The following is a 23,933-nucleotide window of genomic DNA, read 5'->3' on the forward strand; positions in this document are numbered from 1 at the left end:
ATGGAACACCCTCATCAGGATATTGAATGCACAAGCTTTCATAAGTGAAATTAGGTATAGCCATCTCCCTAAAAGTCCTCTCACGAGGTGGAGGTTGAGCCATGTTCTCAGTATGAAAATTAGTAGTCGAATGCTCGAAATCAAAATATTCAAAATAACCAGCAACAAAATGCTTAGAATGCTCAAAATGCTCAAAATGCACAGAATGACCAGGATGCACACTATGCCTAACTAATCTATGAAAGGTTCTATCTATTTTAGGATCAAAGGGTTGTAAATCACCTGGATTGCCCCTAGTCATGCACTATATGCAACAAATCATGTATCTCTCAAACAAGCACCTAACAAGGGGGTAAAAATACAACTATACTCAAACGATATCTAAATGAGCAGAAATTTTGTGAGCAACACCCTAAAATCATCAAAAGATAGCACAAAAATTTTCAGACAAAAATTCAAAGTCTAACTATGAAAACTGTCTAAGGAAAGTTTAGAAAAATAAGACAATAATACTTGAAAAATAAAAAAAAAAACTTAGTAAACAGCTGATTTTTCGAGTTTGGGAAACCCTAACCAGCTTAAGCGGGTTGTCACAGTATGGGAAATTTTTTTCTACCCCAAATGCATATATAATAATAGTCATTCTGATACCCGGAGCAAAAGTTATGGCCGTTTTAAGTTTTGCTAAAAACAAGTTCCCAAAATTTTTGTCTCTCTCAAATACTGCCACACCAAGTGCTCCTGGTATTTTTCACACAAAATATGGATCAAAAGAAACTACCACACAAAAAATCAGCCAAAAATAACAACTCTAACTATCAAAAGAAAAATCACTAATTAAATCGCAAAATCAGTAGCTAGTTCTTAGTCGCTAATCACTATTCACAGCAAAACACAAAGCTGAAACAGTCGCTAAAATAGTCTCTAAATAGGGAACGCGACTGAAATGCAAAACAGAATGCTACACAAAACAAAACAACACACACTCACAACCTAAACGACAGAGATACACACAAAAAACTAAACACTATTATGAACCTTTGGTCCACTGCTCCCCGGCAACGACGCCAAATTTGATCGAGGTCGTACCCGAATCAAATAAACATTAAAAATGTAGTATCTAGGAAGTGATCCTAGGTCGTCTCCCAACGAGCAATGGTCAACCAAACGTTCATAACAGATAGTAATAAAACAGTAACGAATTAGAGGGGTTTGTTTGTTTTTGTAAATTAAACCGCAAGCAAATTCTAATTAAAGAAATAACAAAATTAAGACATATTGTTTCCCCTTGATTCACAAGCAAGTCTCGTATCCTAGGTTACGAGGATTTATCCCTAATCAGTTCAGCCACTTAATCCAACCCTAAATTAAATTACTAAGCGAAAATTAACATAAGGCTGTCATTATGTGATTAAGCAACACATACACCAATTAATCATGAACGAAACTGATCATTAAACATGAACGTAAATTAAGCGCAGAGACAATTAATCAAGCACTAGGCATGCATGGATTAATAGCAACAAATACAGAGCAATTGGTGAAGAGGAAAAACTGATCAGAATTCAATAGTAATAACAAAACCTCAAAGAGAGTTGTGCTTGATCCTCGAGAGAAAACAATGCTGGAGACTTAGCCTTCCATTAATCAGCAGAAAATGAAATTGCAGATTGAAGCAGAAAACGAAATTGCAGAAAACAAATTTTATTGCTACGTGAACATTGCGCATGAACAGTAAAAACTGGAATTGCAAAACCCTAAAATTATTCTCCTCTCCAAAACTCTCTCAACCCTTAAACTAAAACCCTAGTGCTATTATATAGGTCCTCAACCCCAAAGCTTACAAATCTTTTTTAAGTCCAAGCCCATAAACGAAATAAAATAAAATCTGGACAAGATAAGATAAGATTGGATGAAATAAAATCTGGACGAAATAAAATCTAGATAAAATAAAATTTGGATAAGATAAGATTTGATAAAATAAAATTGCCTACTCTCTTCAAGTCCAAGCCCAATTCCGGATTCAAGCCCAATTGCTTATAATTCTCCTAAAATAAAATTAAAAACACAAAATTAGTCAAGTAGGCCTAAATGATAAAACTGCATAATTAATTTGACAATTAAGGCTAATCAGTAATTAAAATGGTGACAAAAAAGGTTAAGAAATAGGAGAAAATAATGACATATCAAGTACGTTCATGTATTGTATGGGTAGAGTGTTTGTTGCCCCTAGGCGTATCTCACACGAGCCTCCAACTGGTCATGGTTAGTCTTCAGATTTCTAAGTTCCACCTCATGACGTCGCTCCATCTCCGCAATATGGGTTTAGAATTGTTGGAGAGTGTTGTTGTCTGTCATGATTGTTAGGGGAGGATTTGAGCTCTCTAGATATGTCTCACATTTGAGGCCAGACCGCATGCTAACTATTGGTTGGAAAGAAGCCGCGGGATAACTTTTACCACGGCCCCATGGTGAGCGCCAAATGTACTTATCAAAATCTGGAGCTAACCGATGTCAAGGTCGACGTGGCCTGGATAGGCTCCACGATCTTGTGCATATGACTTAAGGTACCATCTGTTAGGAGAATAAGAGGGGGAACCTACAAAACAAAGGACTTCGATGCTCAAGTAAGTACGTGAGTTAGGTGAGAAAATAAATTGAAAAGGGTGAGATAGAACCTAGTACTTATAAAGTGAGATAGGTGCTTCGGGTCCTTGTTTGTAGGTGTTAGTCGTCTTATACGACTAACTTTTATATAGAAAACATTTTCCAAAACTTGTATAGTTCCCCAATTTATGGTTATTTTGTAGTAATTTGTAAATAAATCTTGTTTTACTATTAACGCTGTCTCTAGAATATTTCCATTGGATTTAATGATGAAATATGTGCAATTTCAGGTTAAAAAGAGGCTAAGTCATGAAGTGCTAAAAGTGATAGTTGAGCTCAGCTCATCAGTTGGGCTAAGCTCGCATCCATCGCTAAGCGCAGCTTCAGCATGCTTAGCGCGACAGAAGAATCTGGCAGAGCATCAATATCAAGGTCGCGCCCTAAGTGCGAGATCAGTGTGCTAAGCCCAGCGGTTGTCTTCAGCCAGGCTCAGCGCATGACTGGCGCTAAGCTCAAATCCACTTACTCGCGCTAAGTGTGACGGTGGCGCTAAGCGCAACGTCGTGGATTCAGAGCCTATTTAAATCCTATCTTGTGCAGAATTAGGGTATACACAGAAAGAAGACAGCTTTTGCAGAGAATTTCAGATCACACCACAGTGCCTATTTCAGGAAAAGAGCTCTAGAGGCAACTAGAGGAGTAGCTTTTGTAGAGAGACCTAGGTTTTGTAATTAGAGAGAGATTAGTGAGTTGCAGAGTGATTGTGAGATGTTGAGAAGAGGAGGAGGGATCCCCCTTCTTGTGTAAGGAGCAGTTATTCTCTACTCTTAATTTCGTTATTGTTAAGGTTTTTCTGAAGAATAATTGATGTAATTCCTTTAATATCTAATTGGTTGTGTTTATTATGTTCAATGCTTCTTTCAGTGCTTAAATTTTGTATACTCTTGGTCTGATCACCCATTTCTGTGCATAGTTAAGTGACTTTAGCATTGGGAAATGTATTGTTGCCTTAGAACTTGATTAAAGCAGGATTGAAACTTAGTCTTAAATGAGGGATCTGCGGATTAAGTTTTGGTTTCAAATATGTTGTTACAATAATGTTGTTTGATCTAAGCCTAGTCTTAAATGAGGGATCTACGGACGAAGCTTAGGTTAAATTAGTCTAATCTTTCGTAAGCTATTTAAGTTGAGCCTAGTCTTAAATGAGGGATCTGCGGATGAAGCTTAGTTTAAGTTAGTCTAAACCTATGAGGGCTGTCTAAATTAAGCCTAGTCCAACAAGAGGGATCTGAGGATGAAGCTTGGATTGATTCAGCCTAACTAGGGATCGAGGTTTAGTAGTTTAGGCTACAACATAGAACACAAAAGCATGATTGATTAAAGAAACATCTTTATATACATCAGCTTGTTTGTTAGAAAGACCCAACATTTTTACCTACTGCTGTCAATCTTACTTGCATTTTTTATTGTTTTTAGCCTAGACTTAGTTTAATTTTGTTCTAAACCATCAATTATCATTGTTTCTCTCAATAATGCCTTATTTCTGAATTTAACCCTGTCTAATACTAGTTCCCTGAGTTCGATACTCGGATTCATCCGTCTTAATTTTAAATACTTGACGATCTGGTGCACTTTCCGGCGAATCGGATTTCCCTTGAACATATTTGTATAAAGAAAAATTGGACCAAAAAGTAACTGCAGGGGAAATCCAGTAGTAGGGGATGCTACGATAGTGTAACAACCTTTGCAGATAACTCCTAGCCTGTAGATAATAACTAGTAGATTAGTTGTTGCTTGTAGATAATTAGGTACCTACCACTTGATAAGGGAGTTGTAACATTATCATTAATATTCAAATATTGAAGTATTAGAGATAACCTATCAGCCTAGTAGCCTGGCTGCTAAGGGCGAGACGATCATACTTTCGTGCCAGGGCTGACATGTACATTAGAGCGTCACGTTGCTTGCCACATCCATTTTGTGGACCATGAATAATACGATATTAATATTTATATTGATTAGAATTTAAGATCATGACAATTTATTATAGAAAACATTTAAAAATATAATTTAAGTCAATTATCATTTATTTGTAGGTGTTATCATCTACGGACAAATAAGAGAAAAAAAATCAATTATGATGATGCTTTCATTTTAATTGGGCTAAATTGAAATTTTAGTTCCCTATAATTTTAAATCTGTGATTTTGTTCCTCTTATTTTTAAATCAATTATGCCCAGGAAGTCTTCCATTCTATGTGGAGTAAAAAAGGGAATACAAGTTGGATGGCTATCAAAGTTGACTTGGAAAAAGTTTATGGGGGTCTTATAAGGGACTTTGTCAGAGAAGCTCTCATTGACTTTGGGTGTCTGGCCAACTTTGTGAATCTTGTCTGGCAATGTATTACTTCTATTAAAATGCACATGCTTTGGAACAGGGGCAATGCAATCCTACCCCCCAAGGGCATTGGATAGAAGACTCCAAGAAGATTGAGCCTTGTATTTAGGGCTCCATAGTGTAGGGAGGGTATTCTAGTAATGTCGGATTTTCGGCCCTTATATTTTAGGGCACCTAGACTAGTTTTTGTATTAGGGGTAGTTTTGTAATTTCACATGCATTAAGTGAATATTTGATGTGTGTGTTGGGAACTAAATTTAATTGAATTGGGAGAAGCTCAATCCAATTAAATTTTAGAGGGGGAGGTGAGCATTTGCTTGCTACACCCCATTGCCACATCATATAGTCACACTTTGGGTTTCTCCTTCATGCTTTACATGCCTCATGACACCTAAGCACACTTAGTAGAGAATCTTGGACTTGATCTTAGATTAGTGGGTTGAACCATAGCTGAAATTCACTAATCATAATTAGTGAAATTTTGGCTCCAAATTTGATTATAAATTTGCTTCAAATTCAAGTGAAATTTGAATAAAAATTCAAATTTCCCTCCAATTTTGTGTGGCAATTAAGCTATAAATAAAGGCCATGTGTGTGCATTTTTTCAACTTTGATCATTTGAGAATTACACTTCAAAGTTCAGACCTCATTTAGGCACAAAATTTCGTGTCCCTTCTCTCCCTCTCCCTCCACTCATCTTTTCCTACCTTCAAGCTCTTATCCATGGCTTCTTATGGTGGTGAGCTTCTTCTTGGCTCATCTTCTCCTTGAAGTGGCATCTTCAATCATCTTTCTTCCTTTTCCATTCCACTACCATTCATCTTCAAGAAGCAAAGGACTCCATTGATGAAGAAGATCCAAGGCCTACAAGCTCCACATGGAGCTACGTCATGTGGTATCAAGAGCATCTTCGTCTAGGCGATGTTCTTTTGCTTCCTCTATCTTTTTGTTCGGTCAATTCACTTTAATTCCTTGTTCTTCATCTTATTCTCCATATATATCCTCCATTGTCTTGTGGTTTGGTGCTAATTAGAGTAGATTCAAAAAAATAAACCAATTAAATCTTAGATCTACACTTGTTCTTGCATTTCTATGATTCAAATTTTATAGATCTACTCTTGAATCATGTTTTTGTGTTGATTTTAGGTTCTATCATTTTTCAATCATAATCTTCTTGTGCTGAACCATTAGATCTAAATTTTCTTCCAAAATATTGATTAGAAAAAAAAACAAAAATCTAAGTGTAATTCACTTAATCCATGTTGTCTTAGAGTCATGTTTAGTCATAATAATTGTCACATTACATTCTAAGTTTGTGTTGAATTTTTATTTTGTTGATTGAATTCTAGATACATTTGTTGATGTATTCTTGTCATTCTTATCCTATATTTTAAATTTTGAGTCTAATTCATGCATGTTATTTAGTTCATAACATGTTCTAAATCAATTCCTAGAAGTAGTCTTGTTGAACTTTTTTTTGTTTTCTATGTTTCCTACATGATGCCTATGAAGAAGTTAAGTTGTGGTGCTGAGTTGTGGCTGGATTTGTGAATCATAATAAGTCTTAAGCTCTCTTGAATTGTGTTATTCAAGATAATTGAGCATAAGCAAACACAAATTGTAACTATCCAAGCCTTAAGCAACATAAACACTACTCTTAATTTCTAGGTTGAAATCGCTGGTGCTGATAGCTTGAACATATGAACTTGTATAAATTACAGGGAATTGGTCACTACAAATATTGAGTTGACATTTTTACTGAATTTTCTAGACATCTGGAAAAAAATTATAAAAAAAAAGTGATTTGGATAAAAGGAAAAAATACGAAAAATCACACAAGTTAGCAGAAAAATCAGTGTCTAGGAAAAAAGTGAAAGGGAAGTGTGCTTGTTGTTTTGGCTCGAAATTTATTCTATAATTGGTGCCTATTTTATACGCATCTTAGTTCTGAAATTTAAATTTAAAATTAGTGTGAAAACAAGTGCCAAAACTAGAGGTTTCTTGAGTCTTTTTTTAGTTTTTCGACTCTACTTTAGAGTCATTCTAGGTTTCTCTTTGAGTTCTAGCTTGCTTTTATGTGCTTGTCATTGCTTTAATTGTTCAATAATTCTTGAAAATTTGTCTTGATAAAACTCTATTGGTTTAGCTTTCATTTCATTTGTTTTTGGTCTTTGGTTATTGCTTGTCTCTTTGTTTCCTTGTTTGAGTTGCCATATAGGGAATTGCAAAAGAGGATTGGTGTCATCCCTTTAAGAATTTGAGTCAAGAAGCAAAGGGCCAACCACCTTAAGAGCTATTGGACTAAGAAGCACTCCAAATTGAGTGAATCACCAAAGAGAGAACAACCACCAAAATTGAGGACCTTTTTGTAATTTTGTAATTGACAATTTACTTACCTTCATTGCTTTCAAATTTTGTAACAAAAAAGGTCTTTCATTGGAAGTAAGTTGGGAGCCTCCAATAGGTCACCCTACTTCCATTTGTGTGTAATAATTTTAGGCAATTTTTCGTTAGGATAGTGAGTGTTTTGTTGGGAACCTTAAATAAGGTCATCCAAACACTCTTAGGAACCACCTAGTTTATATTTCTTTCACTTTAATTTCTTGCTTACTTTCATAGCTTATTTTCTTTACTAGTCACACCTAGCTTATCCTGTTATTGCATAATACTTTCTTCTTGCTTATCATACTTATCTTGAGTTCTTTTGCAACCCTAGCTTTTACCTTTTTTTCAAACCCCCAACAAGAAAGAACCACAACTTAGGAACCAACATGAGTCATCATTCATCTATTGTTAATGGCGAGGGTACTAGTCATACGGACCCTCTATCTAGAATCTTAGATGAGTTGAATTCCCTTAAGTTATGGAAAGAAAAACTAGAAAGAAAATAAAAAGGAAAAGAGAGGGTAAAAAAATCAAGATGAGAGGGAACAAATAAGGAAAGAAGAAAGAAGGAAAATACTAAAAGTGTTAAGAAAAGAAAAACATGTCTCCTATAGTAGTCATAACTCTTGCAAGAGCCTAAGTGAAGAACTTTGTGACTATTATGAAGGAAGGCATAGGTCACATATTAGACCTCACTCCCATAGGAGAGAAAAGGAAAGAAAGCCTCAAGAGGTTAACATTAACCTCCCATACTTCCATAGGAAGGACAATGTAGAGACTTACTTAGATTGGGAAATAAGGGTAGAGTAACAACTTAAAAGGAAGTCTACTTCAAAATCTTATGGCTCTCACTCTTATCCAAAGAAAGACCTAGGTCAAGGCATCTTAGAGGTGACACCTTCTAAGCCCAAATATGATAAGGGGATGATAATAGAAAGGCAACCCCTTAAGGCTAGTATGCAAGAGAAGACTAGCTCTATAATGTGCTTTAAATGTCTTGGAAGAGGACACATTGCTTCTCAATGCCCCACTAAGAAAACCATGATTATGAGGGGCCAAGACATTTATAGTAGCCAAGATGAGACTACTATTTCACCTTCCTCTAGTGAAAGTGAAGAAGCAAAAGGGGAAGAATCTAGTGAAGAAATCTACCCCCAAGAAGAAGGACAACCTTTAATGGTTAAGGAGAAGTGTAAGGAGGTAAGTGTCTCCTCCAAGAGGTTAGCTAAGAAGGAAAGTCATTTTGAAATAAAGACAAATATTAAAGAAACTTCCCCTCTTAGACAACCTCCACATCTTCTCCTTTGTAAAAAGACACTTGTTAGCACTGCCACACCTCTTGGGCTTGAGATTATTCCTCAAGTAAATGAGTTGTTGGTTGATGGTTTGGTTCGTAAGAGCTTAAATCCTTGTGCTTTGTTGGGGCCCAAAATAGGTATTATGAGGCACCAAATCCCTATGATAGGTGGTATGATGAATGTGTTGAGTGGTGCAACCCTCTTTTGTAAAATCATCCATGCATCCAACATCTTCATGATTCTCATACATAGGGACTCATTTGGTAGGTTTGTTCTTATTTTTTGTTTCAATACAAACCTAGGTGCTTATATGAGACACCTTAGGTTTGTCATACTTTTCGGTATGAGTAAGCAACATGAAAATATAAAAAAAGGTACGTTTTATTGCATTACTTTCCTTAATTTTTTAAATGGTGATCAAGGGGTTCCCACGAACCCTAAGAGAATAAAAGTCATTCCTAAGTGGTCCACTCCACCAAGTATAAGGAAAATTTAGGGCTTCCATGAATTAACAAACTTTTACAAAAGGTTTGTCCCATATTTTTCTATACTTGTAACACCACTCATTGAGTTGGTGAGGAACCATGTTCCCTCATGGGAAGATGCCCAGGAAATGGGTTTTCAGACCTTACCTTACTCCAACATACCAAACATCACTGATATATATGTTTTTATTGTAACGACCCGCCTCGTCACTACGGTATCCACACTCTAATATTCGATAATTTCAATTTTTATAAAAAAGAACTCCCTTAATTTTTTATTATGAAAATAGAAGTGATTTTGTCACAACATAAATTCATCCAACAACACGCCATTACTTAAGAGAATATGCATAACTACATAGAAACAATAATTCGGTACATGTCATACACATAACAAAAATTAAATATGTTCATATATATATATAAAATTAAAATTCCAGTTTTACATCTTTAAAATAAAACTTAAAAACCAATTATGCAGGAGTTGATTACAAAACACAACTCTCCCAAAATAACGCCAACGTCATCACGTCGGCTCGGCGGCTCCTCACCAGAATCTTACTCCCTACACCCTGCCACTGTCATTATGCTCCCACGAACAAGGTTCGTGATCATCACAGGTATCAACCACAGAACACAAAATTGCAAGGGTGAGTTTATTATAAAAGAACCAATACCAATTCCAAATAACCACAATTAGCAAGGAACATATGCAAACATGATAAGCATACACAACAATCATTATTCAACACTCATATCCAACAAATATTCATCATTCACATCCAACAATTACTCATCATCCATCCATGGACCCAATCAAGACTGCACAAAATGATGCATGCACCTGACTCAACACTTAGATGCAATGTGGTACGTACCAACAACAACAAAATCTCAGGAAATAGCCTAAGCATGTCCACACGACACTCTCACTTAGGGAACTGTGCTGAGTTTGTCGAGACCACCCGGTTGTGCACGTAACAGCCCCCCTCCTATAGGTGATCAGCCTGGGAGCCCAAAGGTGTTCCATACCAGGTGACAACCCCCTAGTACAAAGTACACTTGGCCACAGTTACTCTATTTCCTGTGTCGTATGAGCTATGATCACGGCCAAAAGTAAGTGCCAAAGACCATGGACCAATTAAAGCGCCTAAGCATCCCCTCAGGAATGCTTAGATTCTCTAACCACGCTAGTTACCCACGTTTGGGCCATCCGACAAGGTCAGCGCACTCTACCCCCCATGACATACACTTCATACGACGTATGATCGTGGCCAAAAGCTAGTGCCAAAGACCCTGGAAGGTCAGTGCACAATGCCCCCCACGATCATACACAACATCCAACGTATGAAGGTGGCCAAAAGCTAGTGCCAAAGTCCTTGGAAGGTCAGTGCACAGTGCCCCCCACGAACATACACAACATGGACATGCCAATGCATTTCCAACATCAATCAACAAATCGTATTTCCATGTCATTCACAACATAAATATCATCTCATCTCAATAACGTTATCAACAACAACAACAACCTCATTTCATATTCACATATTCATCAATAATAACAATTCATGTTGACATGGTCTTTATTAACAACGTCATCTCAAATCAATATCATCATAATTATCATTATCATCACATATCAATTAAAATCCTGAATAGCAACACCAACAACAATTCAAACAAACACAACAATATCATTTCCACACGCACGGTCTTCAAACAACACATTTCAAACAACCAAAACAATATCATTCATCACAATACATACATATATATATATATATATATATATATATATATATATATATATATATATATATATATATATATATATATATATCGCATCCCATTAGTTAAAACGTAATTTTCTTTGAAGAAAAATCAGCATGCAACAGGGACAGGCAGATATCCTCATAGTTAGGTTCCCTGACCCTAACTATGGTGTTAAAACGGTAAATTTTATAAGAAACTCCCCTTACCTATCGTGAGCTACCCCGCGGATTCCTTGTCGCGTCACTTGAAGATTCCTTTTTGTCCTTACTCGTCGATTCCACGCAAGCCTCTACTATGCCAAAACGAAGGAGACTTAGTATGGATTTCAGAAAACAAAGCTAGTAACAGTGCTCTGGGTCAAACACCCACATCACTACATGAAAGAGCTAAGAGCATTTCGGGTTTTACAAAGGAACATCATTTGGAAATTCCGACCACGCCAATGTGACCGGGGTTCAGTGTAGGTTACGAAAATAACATGCATTTCATGAAAGGATAACATTTACAAAGTCTCTTTCTCTAAGGTTTTTCAAAGGAAGCATAAGACATACAATGGCGGTTCCAAAGTCAGAAAAGATGCAAAGACAAGATAAAACTAACAACAAACAAGCGTAGAACCATGGTTACCTCGAAAGAAAACGAAAGGTCAGATTAGGGTTTCATTCTCTACCGAAACCGCAAGCCAAGTTGGAAGATTCCGCTTCGGTTGAAGGCTTCCTCTCGGTGTGGAGAACAACAATGGCTTGTGGTGGCTAATGGTGGCTGTGGGTGATGGATAAAGTTCTTGGAACTTTAGAAATGGCTTTGGAAGAAAGAAAGAAGAAGAAATTGCGTTTTTCCTAAGCTACACGAAAGCAAAGGCTGAAATGCTTAAATAAGAGATGCTCTCGGGAACGGAAGCTTCTATCACACTCTAGACATCTTATCAAAGATCCCAACGGTCAGATCATGGAAAAGTGTCTTGTGAAGTTGTAAACAAATTTTCGAGAAGATCCAACGGTTAACGAAGGCTGGGCAGCGTTTTTACCGATGCAGCTTCATGTAGCTTTCTCTAGAAGCTTCATTAAGAGGCTTCCTCCAGAAGCTTCATTAAGAGGCTTCTAGTACACGCCAGACATCTTTTTAAAGATCCCAACGGTCAGATCATGGAAAATTGTCTTGTGAAGTTGCAGACCAAATTTCGAGAAGATCCAACGGTTAACGAAGGCTAGGAAGCGTTTTTACCGAGGCAGCTTCATGTAGCTTTCTCTAGAAGCTTCATTAAGAGGCTTCCTCCAGAAGCTTCCTCGTGGCTTCTTTGAGAAACTTTCTCAAGAGGCTTCTTTGAGAAGCTAGATCCTTATCTATCCACACCCCTCTATTAACTAAATTAACTTCCTTAAAATAATTACGGATGAAAATAACGCAACAAATAATCAAACATCAAACATAATTACTAATAATATATAGATATATATATCAAGGTGTTACATTTATTCTTTTCACAAGTGTTGAGGGAAGAAGCCTAGAGTTTCAAGAACCTCTGGATTTTAGGTCAAATCCTTTTCAAGGGGGAGGGAATGATGCAATCCTACCCCCTAAGGGCATTGGATAGAAGACAACAAGAAGATTGGGCCAGAGATGCAAGAGAAGGCCCTAGGGTTCTCATGAGCCTTAGAGTAGATTTCGGGCCCATGGGCTAAGTTTGAGTCCACTTATCTTTGTACATATTAGATTAAGTTTCATTATTTTTGGGCCTTGTATTTAGGACTCCATAATGTAAGTAGGGTAACCTAGAAATATAGGATTTTTTAGCCCTTGTATTTTAGGGCACCTAGACTAGTTTTTGTATTAGGGGTAGTTTTATAATTTCACATGCATTAAGTGAATATTTGATGTGTGTGTTGGGAAATAAATTTAATTGAATTGGGAGAAGCCTAATCTAATTAAATTTTAGAGGGGGAGGTGAGCATTTGCTTGCTACACCCCATTGCCACATCATATAGTCACACTTTGTGCATATCCTTCATGCTTTACATGTCTCATGACACCTAAGCACACTTAGTGAAGAATCTTGGACTTGATCTTGAATTAGTGGGCTGAACCATAGCTGAAATTCACTAATCATAATTAGTGAAATTTTGACTCCAAATTTGCTTCAAATTCAAGTGAAATTTGAATAGAAATTCAAATTTCCCTCCAATTTTGTATGACACTTACGCTATAAATAGAGGCTCTGTGTGTGCATTTTTCCAACTTTGATCATTTGATAATTACACTTCAAAGTTCAGACCTCATTTGAGGCACAAAATTTCGTGCCCCTTCTCTCCCTCTCCCTCCACTAATCTTCTCCTACCTGCAAGCTCTTATCCATGACTTCCTATGGTGGTGAGCTTCTTCTTGACTCATCTTCTCCTTGAAGTGATCTCTTCAATCATCTTTCTTCCTTCTCCATTTCACTACCATGATCTTCAAGAAGTAAAAGACTCCATTGATGAAGAAGATCCAAGCTCCACATGGAGCTACGCCAAAGTTATGGAAATAAAAACTAGAAAGAAAAGAAAAAGGAAAAAAAAAGGTAGAAATAAATTAAGATGAGAGAGAACAAAAAAGAGAAGAAGAAAGAAGAAAAATAATGAAAGAAATGGAAAAAGAAAAACATGTATCCTATAGTAGTCATGACTCTTGCAAGAGCTTAAGTGAAGAACTTAGTGACTATTATAAAGGAAGGCATAGGTTACATCCTAGACCTCACTCCCATAGGAGAGAAAAGGAAAGAAAACCTCAAGAGGCTAATATTAACCTCTCATACTTCCATGGGAAAAACAATGTAGAGGCTTATTTAGATTGAGAAATGAAGGTTGAGCAACTCTTTGCTTGCCATCATACAAGTGAGGAAAGGAAGGTTCCTTTGGCTACCCTTAGCTTCCAAGGGTATGCACTCTATTGGTGGACTTCCCTTGTTAGGTAAAGAAGGATTCATGGAGATCCTCCAGTAGAGTATTGGAATAACTTGAAAAGTGCTCTTAGGAAGAGACACATCCCCTTCTACTGTGAAAGGGAGCTTATGGACAAGCTCCAAAGGCTTAGACAAGGGAGTATGAGTGTTGAAGAATATAGGAAACAAATGGAACTACTCATTTTGAGAGCTGGGCTTAGGGAGGAGGAAAGAAGAAGTATTGCTAGGTTCCTTAGTGGGCTTAATATGGAAGTGAGGGACAAGGTTAAGCTCCTTCCATATAGGGACCTAGATGACCTAGTCCAACTTTGCATAAGGGTAGAGCGACAACTTAAAAGGAAGCCTACTTCAAAATCTTATGGCTCTCGCTCTTATCCAAAGAAAGACCAAGGTCAAGGCATCTTAGGGGTTACACCTTCTAAGCCAAAGATGATAAGGAGAAGACAATAGAAAAGCAATCCCCTAAGGCTAGTATGCAAGAGAATACTAGCTTTATAAAGTGCTTTAAACGTCTTGGAAGAGGACACATTGCTTTTCAATGCCCCACCAAGAAAACTAAGATTATGAGAGGCCACAACATTTATAGTAGCCAAGATGAGGTTACTACTTCACCTTCCTCTAGTGAAAGTGAAGAAGCAAAAGGGGAAGAATCTAGTGAAGAAATCTACCCCCAAGAAGAAGGGGACCTTTTAATGGCCAAAAGGCTTCTAGGAGGCCAATCTTGTGACTTGACCGAATCTCAAAGAGAGAATATTTTTCACACAAGGTGTAACATTTTATATAACACATGCACTCTCATTGTAGATGGTGGTTCATGTTGCAACACATGATTAGTCTCTAAGTTGAGCTTTGCTATCACTCCTCATCCAAAGCCTTACAAACTTCAATGGCTCAATGAGCAAGGGGAGATGATATTCAATCAACAAGTGAAAGTGCCCTTCTCCATTGGAACATATAAGGATGAAGTAATTTGTGACGTAGTTCCTATGGAGGCAAGACACTTTCTCTTAGGTAGGTCATGGCAATATGATAGGAAAATCATCTATCATAGCCTAATTAATGAGATCACCTTCACCCACCTTTGAACAAAGTTTGTGTTGCATCCTCAAACACCTTCACGGGTGGCCAAAGATCAACTAACTATGAAAGATAAGAGTGATGAGGAAGAAAAACTAGAAAAACAAGGATAGTAAGGCCTTGTCTTCAAAGGCCAAGGGGAAGGAAAAAGAGGAAAAAGATTCTTCCAAGAATATAGTTAAGAAGGAAAACCATTTTGCAACAAAAGGTGATATCAAAAGAACATTTCTTCTTAAACAATCCTTCTACCTTCTCCTATCAAGGGAAACATCCCTTAGCACTGTCATACCTCTTGAGCTTGAGGTTATTCCTCAAGTAAAGGAGTTGTTGGATAAGGATTTGGTTCGTAAGAGCTTAAATCCTTGTGCTTTGTTGGTGCACAAAATAGGTATTATGAGACACCAAATCCCTATGATAGGTGGTATGATGAATGTGTTGAGTGGAGCAACCCTATTTTTTAAAATCACTCATGCATCCAACATCTTCATGATTCACATACACAAGGATTCTATGGTAGGTTTGTTCTTATTTTTAGTTTCAATACAAACACTTAGGTGATCATAAGGGACACCTTAGGTTTGTTGTATTTTTTGGTAGGAATAATCAACATCAAAATACAGAAAAAGGTATGTTTTATTGCATTACTTTCCTTGATTTTTTAAATAAAGATTAAGGGGTTCTCACGGATCCTAAGAGAATAAGGTGCATTTTCTCAACTTTGATCATTTGAGAATTAGACTTCAAAGTTCAGACCTCATTTGAGGCATAAAATTTCGTGCTCGTTCTCTCCTTCTCTCTCCCCTTATCTTCTCCTACCTTCAAGCTCTTATCCATGACTTCCTATGGTGGTGAGCTTGCTCTCGACTCATCTTCTCCTTGAAGTGGAGTCTCCAATCATCTTTCTTCCTTCTTCATTCCGCTGCAATTGATCTTCAAGAAGCAAAAGACTTCATTGATGAAGAAGATCCAAAGCTTACAAGCTCCACATGGAGCTACATCAAGGAAGGCCTTGGACTATTTTATTCCAAAGAGAAGAGTCAAGCAGGGAGATTCCATCTCTCCTTAACTATTTGTCCTCTGTTTGGAGAGATACAAAAAATCTAGAAGCCTATTCAACTTAATAAAGGTGGCCCTTCTATATCTCATCTTGCTTTTGCTAACAATTTAATTCTTTTTTCAAAGACTTCTTTTGATTAGGTGGAGACTATCGAGTCAGCCCCAAAGCTTTTCTGTGAAAGCTCAGGTGCCAAAGTCAATATGGACAATACCATAACCTATTTTTCTAAAAATGTCAACCGGAGAATCAAAGAGGACATTTCTAATCAATTTGGCTTCTAGTCTATAGATGACTCGAGGAAATATAAGTGCCTATCATTCATAACAGGGTTTCCTTATGAAAGTTGGATGGCACTTGTTTTGGACCAGCATTATGAGATCCAAGTAAAAATGTGGTTCTGGAGATATCCCTAAAGTAGGGAGGAAGACAAATGGGTCAGGTCCAATTTCTGGAAAGGTATTTGTCAAGTTACCTTCCATGTTACCTCTTGATGTTTGCCAAGCAATTAGGAATTGTGTTCAACCATCTAGTTCTAACGAGAATGACCGTTTCTCTTGGAAACATATAATTGATGGTGTTCTCTCCCTTTCTTCTGCACGAACCAGAGTAGGAAGAGAAGGGGAATATTAACAAGTAATTTGTAACTAATTTATCGCAAGATAATTTATAATAAAAATAGTTGATAATTTATAATTGATTTGTAACTAATTATTTTTATATTTTTTTAGTAAGGACTAAAAGGTAATTAAAATATAAATTATAGGAACTAAAAGGATCACTTTCAAACTATAGGGACTAAAATAAAATTAAAATACAAATTGTAAGGACTAAAAAAATTACTTTTAAACTATATGGACTAAAAGAAAATTAAAATATAAATTATATGACTAAAAAAATTACTTTCAAATTATAAGGACTAAAAATATATATTTGGGGAAACTATAGGATGAAATGAGTAATTTAAGCAAATTTCAATTAAGTCAAACAAATAACGGTAATTACACGTGGATGTTAAAATGTGTATGTTACATTATCTCTGCTCAGCTGAACAACAAGCAACAACTTCACCATTCCCAAAGCCTGAAAGGTTTGGACTTTGAAGACTCTGTTCCCTCTTTTATGCGGGCATCACCAACAACACCCTTAGCGGTTCTTGTAACTTCCCTTTCCCCTTTCTCAAATTCCCGTGTTTGGGTTTACTGTTTTCTCTGCAACTTAGTTTTCTGTTTTCTTTTTTTTTTTTTTTGCTTCTCTCTCTCTCTCTCTCTCTTAATTTCTGCTACCAATTACTTCTATTCATTAAAATTGGGGTTTGCAAGTGATGTCTCTATTTGTTTCCATTTCATTTATGAACGTGCTTACACAAGTTCAAATCTTAGCTAATGTCATGGGACAAATTTATGCACAAAATGGTTGGTTTAGAATTTCAACAAAAGGTAGCATCTTTGGTGTCTTTGCAATCTTCTTTTGACTCCCTTTGTCTTTGGTTCACCATTATATTGAGTATTAATTTGACGGGTACGTTGTCGTTTGCCTTATTGAAATATCAAGTTCATAAGTATGGCAAGTGCTTGTTTAAATGTCTAAATGATTACACTCTCAGACTCACATTCTTTCTGTTTTGTCAGCATTTTGTAAAGTGTTTGACGGCCTTATCTCAAAGCTCCGTGTTGTTGTTGTTGTTGTTGTTGTTATTGTTGTCTTTTAGGGATTGGTCATATATTTGTTTATATGCCTTGTTTGTGTAATTTTGGGTGAAATCGCAACTGTTTTTAGTTTTACATTCTGAGATGTTGTGCTGGTGTTACCTAGTCCATTTGCTAATTTCCATCACAGCCTTAATGCACTAAAACACACTGTATGTGAAGCTTAGAAGAGAGTTCACAATTACACTGGTTCAAAAACCATCTTTTGTGGTAGCAATTATGGGTTTCTATCGTATGTATATAAATATATTAGGTTTAACTGAAATTTAATATCTGGAAATCTGGAATCTGGAATCTGGAATCAATAGTAAATGTCAGGCGAATCCTTGGGTCAAGCTCTGTTCAATTGAGTTTTTTTGCCTATATGTCGTTGCCCCATTTGGGAAAGGCATGTGCTTGGGTTATGGGTGTTGGCTGACATCGGTTTTGTATTGAAAATGCTATGATTACTTTCTATTCTCCACTGCATTGTTCATCTAGAATGTGAAATTTAACTCAGATGTGAGACTTGTATCATTGAAATCTACATTTTGGTTTATAATGGTTGTTTTATGGAACATAATCAACTGAAATGATGCATTGATATGCTTTTGTAAATGCTAGGCAACAAAGTAGCAATGGCTTCCTGTTACTTCAATCCTATCCCTACTAGTTCTCATCTCATTTTGGCTGACTTATCTAGACAGTTCAAGATTCCCAAGCTTCTTCACAGGGTAACTTTCTGAGACTGATATTCGTTATCACGATGTCTTGCTGATTAGTGTTCCTTCTTAATTTTTTGTAATTTCTTTAGCTACCTTTTCTAGTAATATACTTAATAAACATGCACATGCATTGCACTTAAGTTTCATTGTCTGCATTGACTTTTGGTATCATGTTTGTCTTTTGATTACTTTTGATAAATGAAGTTACATACAGAATTAAATAAGCATAATTTAACCTTTTTGGAAGACATGATAAATCATTGAATTGAGCGAGCCTATTGTTTTGCATGAACATGCATGAGCTATTATTATATTTCATAGAAATTGAAACAGATAAAGCTACAAAGTTAAGACCTATAATTGCAGAGTTTCTGTTGCCTTTAGATGGGTTTTCATTACTGAAAGTCATAACAGTTTTTTAAGGAAACAAAATATGACTGTTAGTCCGACAAGGAAAGTAATTGAGTAAATGACTAATAGGCATAAAGTTGGAAATACTGAGGCTCTGTAGTGTTGATTTCTTGTAGAATAAGTTTGTTTTGTCAGTTCTCTATAATTTTTTGTGTAAAAGGTTTATGACAACATGGAGTGACTAATGGGATAGCATCATTCCATAACATAAAAAACTGTGAAGAGTCATTGGATGTTTTATTCTAAAGCATTTGGGCACGCTAAATGAAATTCGCTACCAGCTATGGGCTGCTTCTTTTGATAGATTGAAATTGATTTATGTGATTCTTGAATCCTGATTCGTCACAGGAGATTTCTTCCCTAAGGAAACTTCCTTTCCTGATTTGTGCTGACATGTTTCCCTCATTGCATTTTAACCAGAAAAAGAGGTTTGATGGCTCACCTAGATCCTCAAAAATCGCTGCATTTTATGGCTTGACGACCCCTCCTTATGAACTTGTAAGTGATTCACTTTGTTGTTTGAATCCATGTTTTAGTTTGGAAATAATTATGCTGTTTTGGCCTATTTGCTTGGATTATTTGAGTCATCTAATGCAGCAGTAAGCTTATCAGAGAAATAATTGCATTCGTAGTTTAAATTGTATAAGCTAGTGATAGTTACAATGAATACTGCCACTTCAACCATTATAATGATAAAAAAAAGAAGCTAGGAATTGAGAAAAAGAACATTGTAATTAACAAAGGGATGACATTACATAGAAGGTTTTGTTTATGATGAAACATACAATTACATCCAACCTTCAATGAACTCTAAAATGTAAGTTACCATTTTGAATTGCCTTTTATGTGAAAATTTATTTCTGTTAGATAATTTCTTTTGATTGAAACCTTCTTTTTTATTGAGACAAAGAGGTCTGTCTTTATAAGAAAGTTTCCGTTGGCTGTGTAACCCAACACTGTTGGATTTATAAGACTTAGCCCATATGATATTGATAATCAGGAATCCTAGAACCCTATTGTAGCCCTTATAAACTGGATGCTCAACATTACTCACTGCAGCCACTAATAGGCCCTTTATATCATAATTGATAATTCTGACTTTATTTTGCTGCTTCATATTTCTTAGGATGCCTTAGAGCCTTATATGAGCAAGAGGACAATTGATATGCACTGGGGTGAATATCATCAGAATTTTATAGAAGGTTTGAACAAACAGCTGGAGAAGGATGATATACTGTATGGTTACACTTTGGATGAACTAGTCAAAGTGACATACAACAATGGGAATCCTCTGCCTGAATTCAACAATGCAGCTGAGGTACTTATTAGATTGATTGCTCACTGGCTTTGATCATTTTAAATTGATTCTGAAATTGCTTATTCATAAAAATATTGAAAATGCTCCAGTCTATAAAAATTAGGATATACATAATGTTGACAATATTAACATCATCTAAGATTTCCAAAATTAGTCTCACTCCCTTTAATTTTTTGTTTCTACACAAGACCATATGAATGGTATATATGAACAGAAAAGAAAAATTGGTGTGCAGGTGAGATTAATTTAGGTAAATCTCAAGTAAGTGTAATGTACTCCAATTTATTTTTTATTCAAAAAAATAAATAGAAGTTTTCTTTAGTTAAGGATCATAACTATATGAAATTTTACCTATGAAGTGCATAGGTATGATAATTGATTACATGTATTCAGTGGGAGAGTGAATAATGTTCATGATATGTAAACCAAGGGAAATATTTATTATAACACTATCAAAGCTTAGAATTTCATCTTTTAGCTTCAAAAAGTTATAAGGGGGTCTCATTATTGTGAAATACTGGGATATTATTCCATGTGGTTGCAGGGAGAGCTTGAACTTAAGATTAGGGACAATATTTTTACATGTTACTTGCCTATTGCTGTAGGATAGGAACTGAACATGGCAATTATTGCTAAGAAAAGCTCAATGTCTTTGAGGGTGGGGTACCCAATTCATATGGTTTCTTTAATTCCATCCTAGAAAAAAAGTAATTATTTTGATACTTTCTTTTTCTCCATTTATCTATTTTCCTGTTGTCTCTGTTTCTTTTTTTACTTCTATTTTTCTTCTATTAAAATATAGGGCTCTGAAAATTGTCTACAAACTGTAGATATACTAAGTTATGTTTGTGGTGATGTACAATTGGTGAGCACACTGTTGGAAGTTTGGCATCTGCCCTAGTTAAGATCAGAAAACCTTCTCCTGAGAGTCTCTTAGACTCTTCTAAAGACCATATGTTAGGTAACCCTGTTAGTTGTTAGTCACAATAGGTTCATTAGTTACCTATTTATTAGTTATATTGTCATTTAGTTAGTTATGTGAGATAGTTTCTTTAAAGCATGTTGCCTATAAATAAGAAGAGGGGTTGAGAGGGAAAGATATCTTGTTATTTGTAAGAGAATATGCCTTTGGCTTGGGAGGTGCAGTCCCTCAAAGAAGTACCAAGGGTGTGAATGTTCTATTCTTCTAATTAGGAAGTTGACCCCTATATTTCTGCAATACAGATACCAAATTTCTATCACCGTAGAAGTATTAAATATAACAATCTGAGTCTGAAACTAAATAAATATGATTTGGAAAGCACCATTTCCATTTGTCCTTGTCTTTATGAAATAATTTTCCCTTTTCTAGATTGTTGTCTTTTTTTCTCTTCAAATATTTTATCAAAATTTCATTTGGTTGTTTGCATTTTCTATAGTTGGCATGATATTAGGAGTAGTGTGTCCTATCTGTGTGAAGAAGCTAATCTTGTTTGGTTGTCTGATTGCTAATAATGATGAAATTACAATTGTGGTTTCTATCTGCTTTTATATTTGAATGCTGTCTATGTCTACTTTTGTTCCCTAATTAATTTTTGTCCCTTTTCCACAGGTTTGGAATCATGACTTCTTCTGGGAATCCATGCAACCAGGAGGGGGTGATATGCCCAAACTAGGTCTCCTTCAACAGATTGAAAAGGATTTTGGATCATTTACAAATTTTAGGGAAAAGTTTATTGGAGCTGCTCTCTCATTATTTGGATCTGGCTGGGTTTGGCTAGTTTGTAAGTTCCTTCCTAATTGATTCCCATCTGCGGTGTCCCAATATTTCTAAAACAATGTTCAAATTCCGTATTATCCTCTTAATATGCCATAAAATCTTTGGATTTCTCTTATTATATACATGCATAAATTTAATGTAAAATTTAAAAATAAGAGCCTCTGTTATGTTTTATCTGGAGTGATTATTAGATTCTAATTGAGAATATTTTATTATTCTATGAGTTGATGTAGTAACTAGTCTTTTCTCATTTCTGGTTGGTTTAGTTCCAGAACAATTGCGTTGTATTTCTTGGGTATAGTAGAACTATGCCGATATATTATTTTTAATGTAACCTTCTTGTTTGATATTTTTCTTTAATAATAATAATGTTGGTGATTGATGCTAAAATTCGTTGGTTGTTTAGTGAAGAGAGAAGAGAAACGACTGGAGATAGTCAAAACTTCAAATGCCATTTGCCCAATTGTGTGGGATGACATAGTAAGTTATTAATATTTCTATTTTCCTCCATAAAATATGTTTGAGTTAATATTGGATATGAAGCTAATTATTTTTTTCTCATGCAGCCAATTATCAATTTGGATTTGTGGGAGGTATGCCTCTCTCTCACTCTCATTCTCACTCCAACAACTCAAAAAATGCACATGCAAATTACTTAACAAAAACCTTTATATAGTCATCACTAACTGACTGTCTCTTTCTATACTGCAGCATGCATATTATCTGGATTACAGGGTATGTAACCATCATAAATCATCAGTTATTTTCCATAAAGGCATTAACTTAACAATTACAGAAATGCTATGAACACAGTTTTTTGAACATGCTCTCTGTTATTGGTTTAAATTTATTGAAAATGACAAAATTTTGTGGGTCTCACATCATATTTAATGATTCTTTCTCCTGATTTTGTAATTTTTAATAAATTTTAACCAATTAGAGAAAGTGTGATTGAAGGAGTGTGTTCCTAACACTCCTCTAACAGTTGTGACTTTTGGACAGAATGATAGAGCAAAGTATGTGGATGTATTTATGAACCACCTTGTGTCTTGGGATGCTGCAATGGGCCGATTGACAAGAGCAGAGGCTTTTGTGAACTTAGGAGAACCTAAAATTCCTGTTGCATGAAATATTGAAACGCTTAATGATTACAGTTACAGGGGTGGCAATGGCCATATGGCATCTTAGGTGGAGTTGATAAAAGGAATGAGTAGATTTCACTCATCATATGAGTACATTAATACTGCCCCATGTGCTTCTTTCTGGTTGTCAAATTTTGCAGTGTTTAGGATTCAGGACAACTTGTAATTTGGGGGGATCTACTGAATTTAGAGGAGGCAAGGATTTCAATGTAGAACGAGAGAGAAAAAACAAGTTTGTTCTTGGACTTATTACAGTCTCATTGTATGAAAGTGTGAATGTAATTATTTATGTGGCAAGAGGCTACCAAATTTTAAAACTGACCCACAATTCTGAATGCAGTTACACTGATATAAGTACAACTCGAGGGGTTGTGTTAATCAGAAAAGAAAAGAAAATTGTCTTTGATTCAGCTTACTTTAGAGAAATGATACTTTAGTTTTGATAATTTCTTGAGGTTTTTTTTTTCTAAAAGTAATTGTTTCTCTTTAAAGAAGCTTTTATCAAACACACAGAAAATGACAGTCAAAAATGTGATTCCGGTTGTGACTGCATTTGCTTTGACTTCAAAGCTTATAGTCTTGTGTCTGCCTTCCCTTCATGTCTGAAATGAACTTTTGAGCAAATCTTTCGCATGTTGCACCTGTGGCTATTCATAGTTTGTCATGTTCTATTAATTCGGCTTGACCAAGCCCAAAAGTTAATTTTGACAAATTTAGACTACAAATTAGATTCAATGAATTTTGAGGATAGATTTAGGTTGTATATTTTTTTCATTTATGTTATATTTCAAGTAATCTCAATTTGGCTTGGTGTCATATATTCTTTAGAAAACTATATGTTTTAAACAATTACTAGTTGGGTGATCCATGAGATGC

At 35.7% G+C, this 23,933-nt stretch overlaps 1 protein-coding gene across 3 annotated transcripts; it reads left to right on the forward strand.

Moving 5' to 3' along the window:
• The first annotated feature begins 17,026 nt into the window (after positions 1 to 17,026).
• LOC100778673 (superoxide dismutase [Fe] 3, chloroplastic) lies at positions 17,027 to 23,374 on the forward strand. 3 transcript variants are annotated; one of them, XM_003555615.5, is made up of 9 exons: positions 17,027 to 17,172; positions 18,327 to 18,436; positions 19,259 to 19,336; positions 19,965 to 20,156; positions 21,748 to 21,919; positions 22,322 to 22,395; positions 22,482 to 22,508; positions 22,627 to 22,650; positions 22,918 to 23,374. In XM_003555615.5, exons 2-9 carry the CDS (start codon positions 18,341 to 18,343, stop codon positions 23,041 to 23,043), a joined length of 789 nt encoding a protein of 262 aa, XP_003555663.1. In that variant the 5' UTR covers positions 17,027 to 17,172; positions 18,327 to 18,340; the 3' UTR covers positions 23,044 to 23,374. The 3 variants fall into 3 exon arrangements, with proteins under 3 accessions (XP_003555663.1, XP_014628506.1, XP_006605648.1); XM_014773020.3 differs by lacking the exon at positions 17,027 to 17,172 and adding an exon at positions 17,200 to 17,453 and having other exon boundaries at positions 22,901 to 23,000; XM_006605585.4 differs by lacking the exon at positions 17,027 to 17,172 and adding an exon at positions 17,209 to 17,453.
• The last annotated feature ends 559 nt before the right edge of the window (positions 23,375 to 23,933 follow it).

This window comes from Glycine max, chromosome 20, assembly GCF_000004515.6.
Source record: "Glycine max cultivar Williams 82 chromosome 20, Glycine_max_v4.0, whole genome shotgun sequence".
NCBI classification, from domain to species: Eukaryota; Viridiplantae; Streptophyta; class Magnoliopsida; order Fabales; family Fabaceae; genus Glycine; species Glycine max.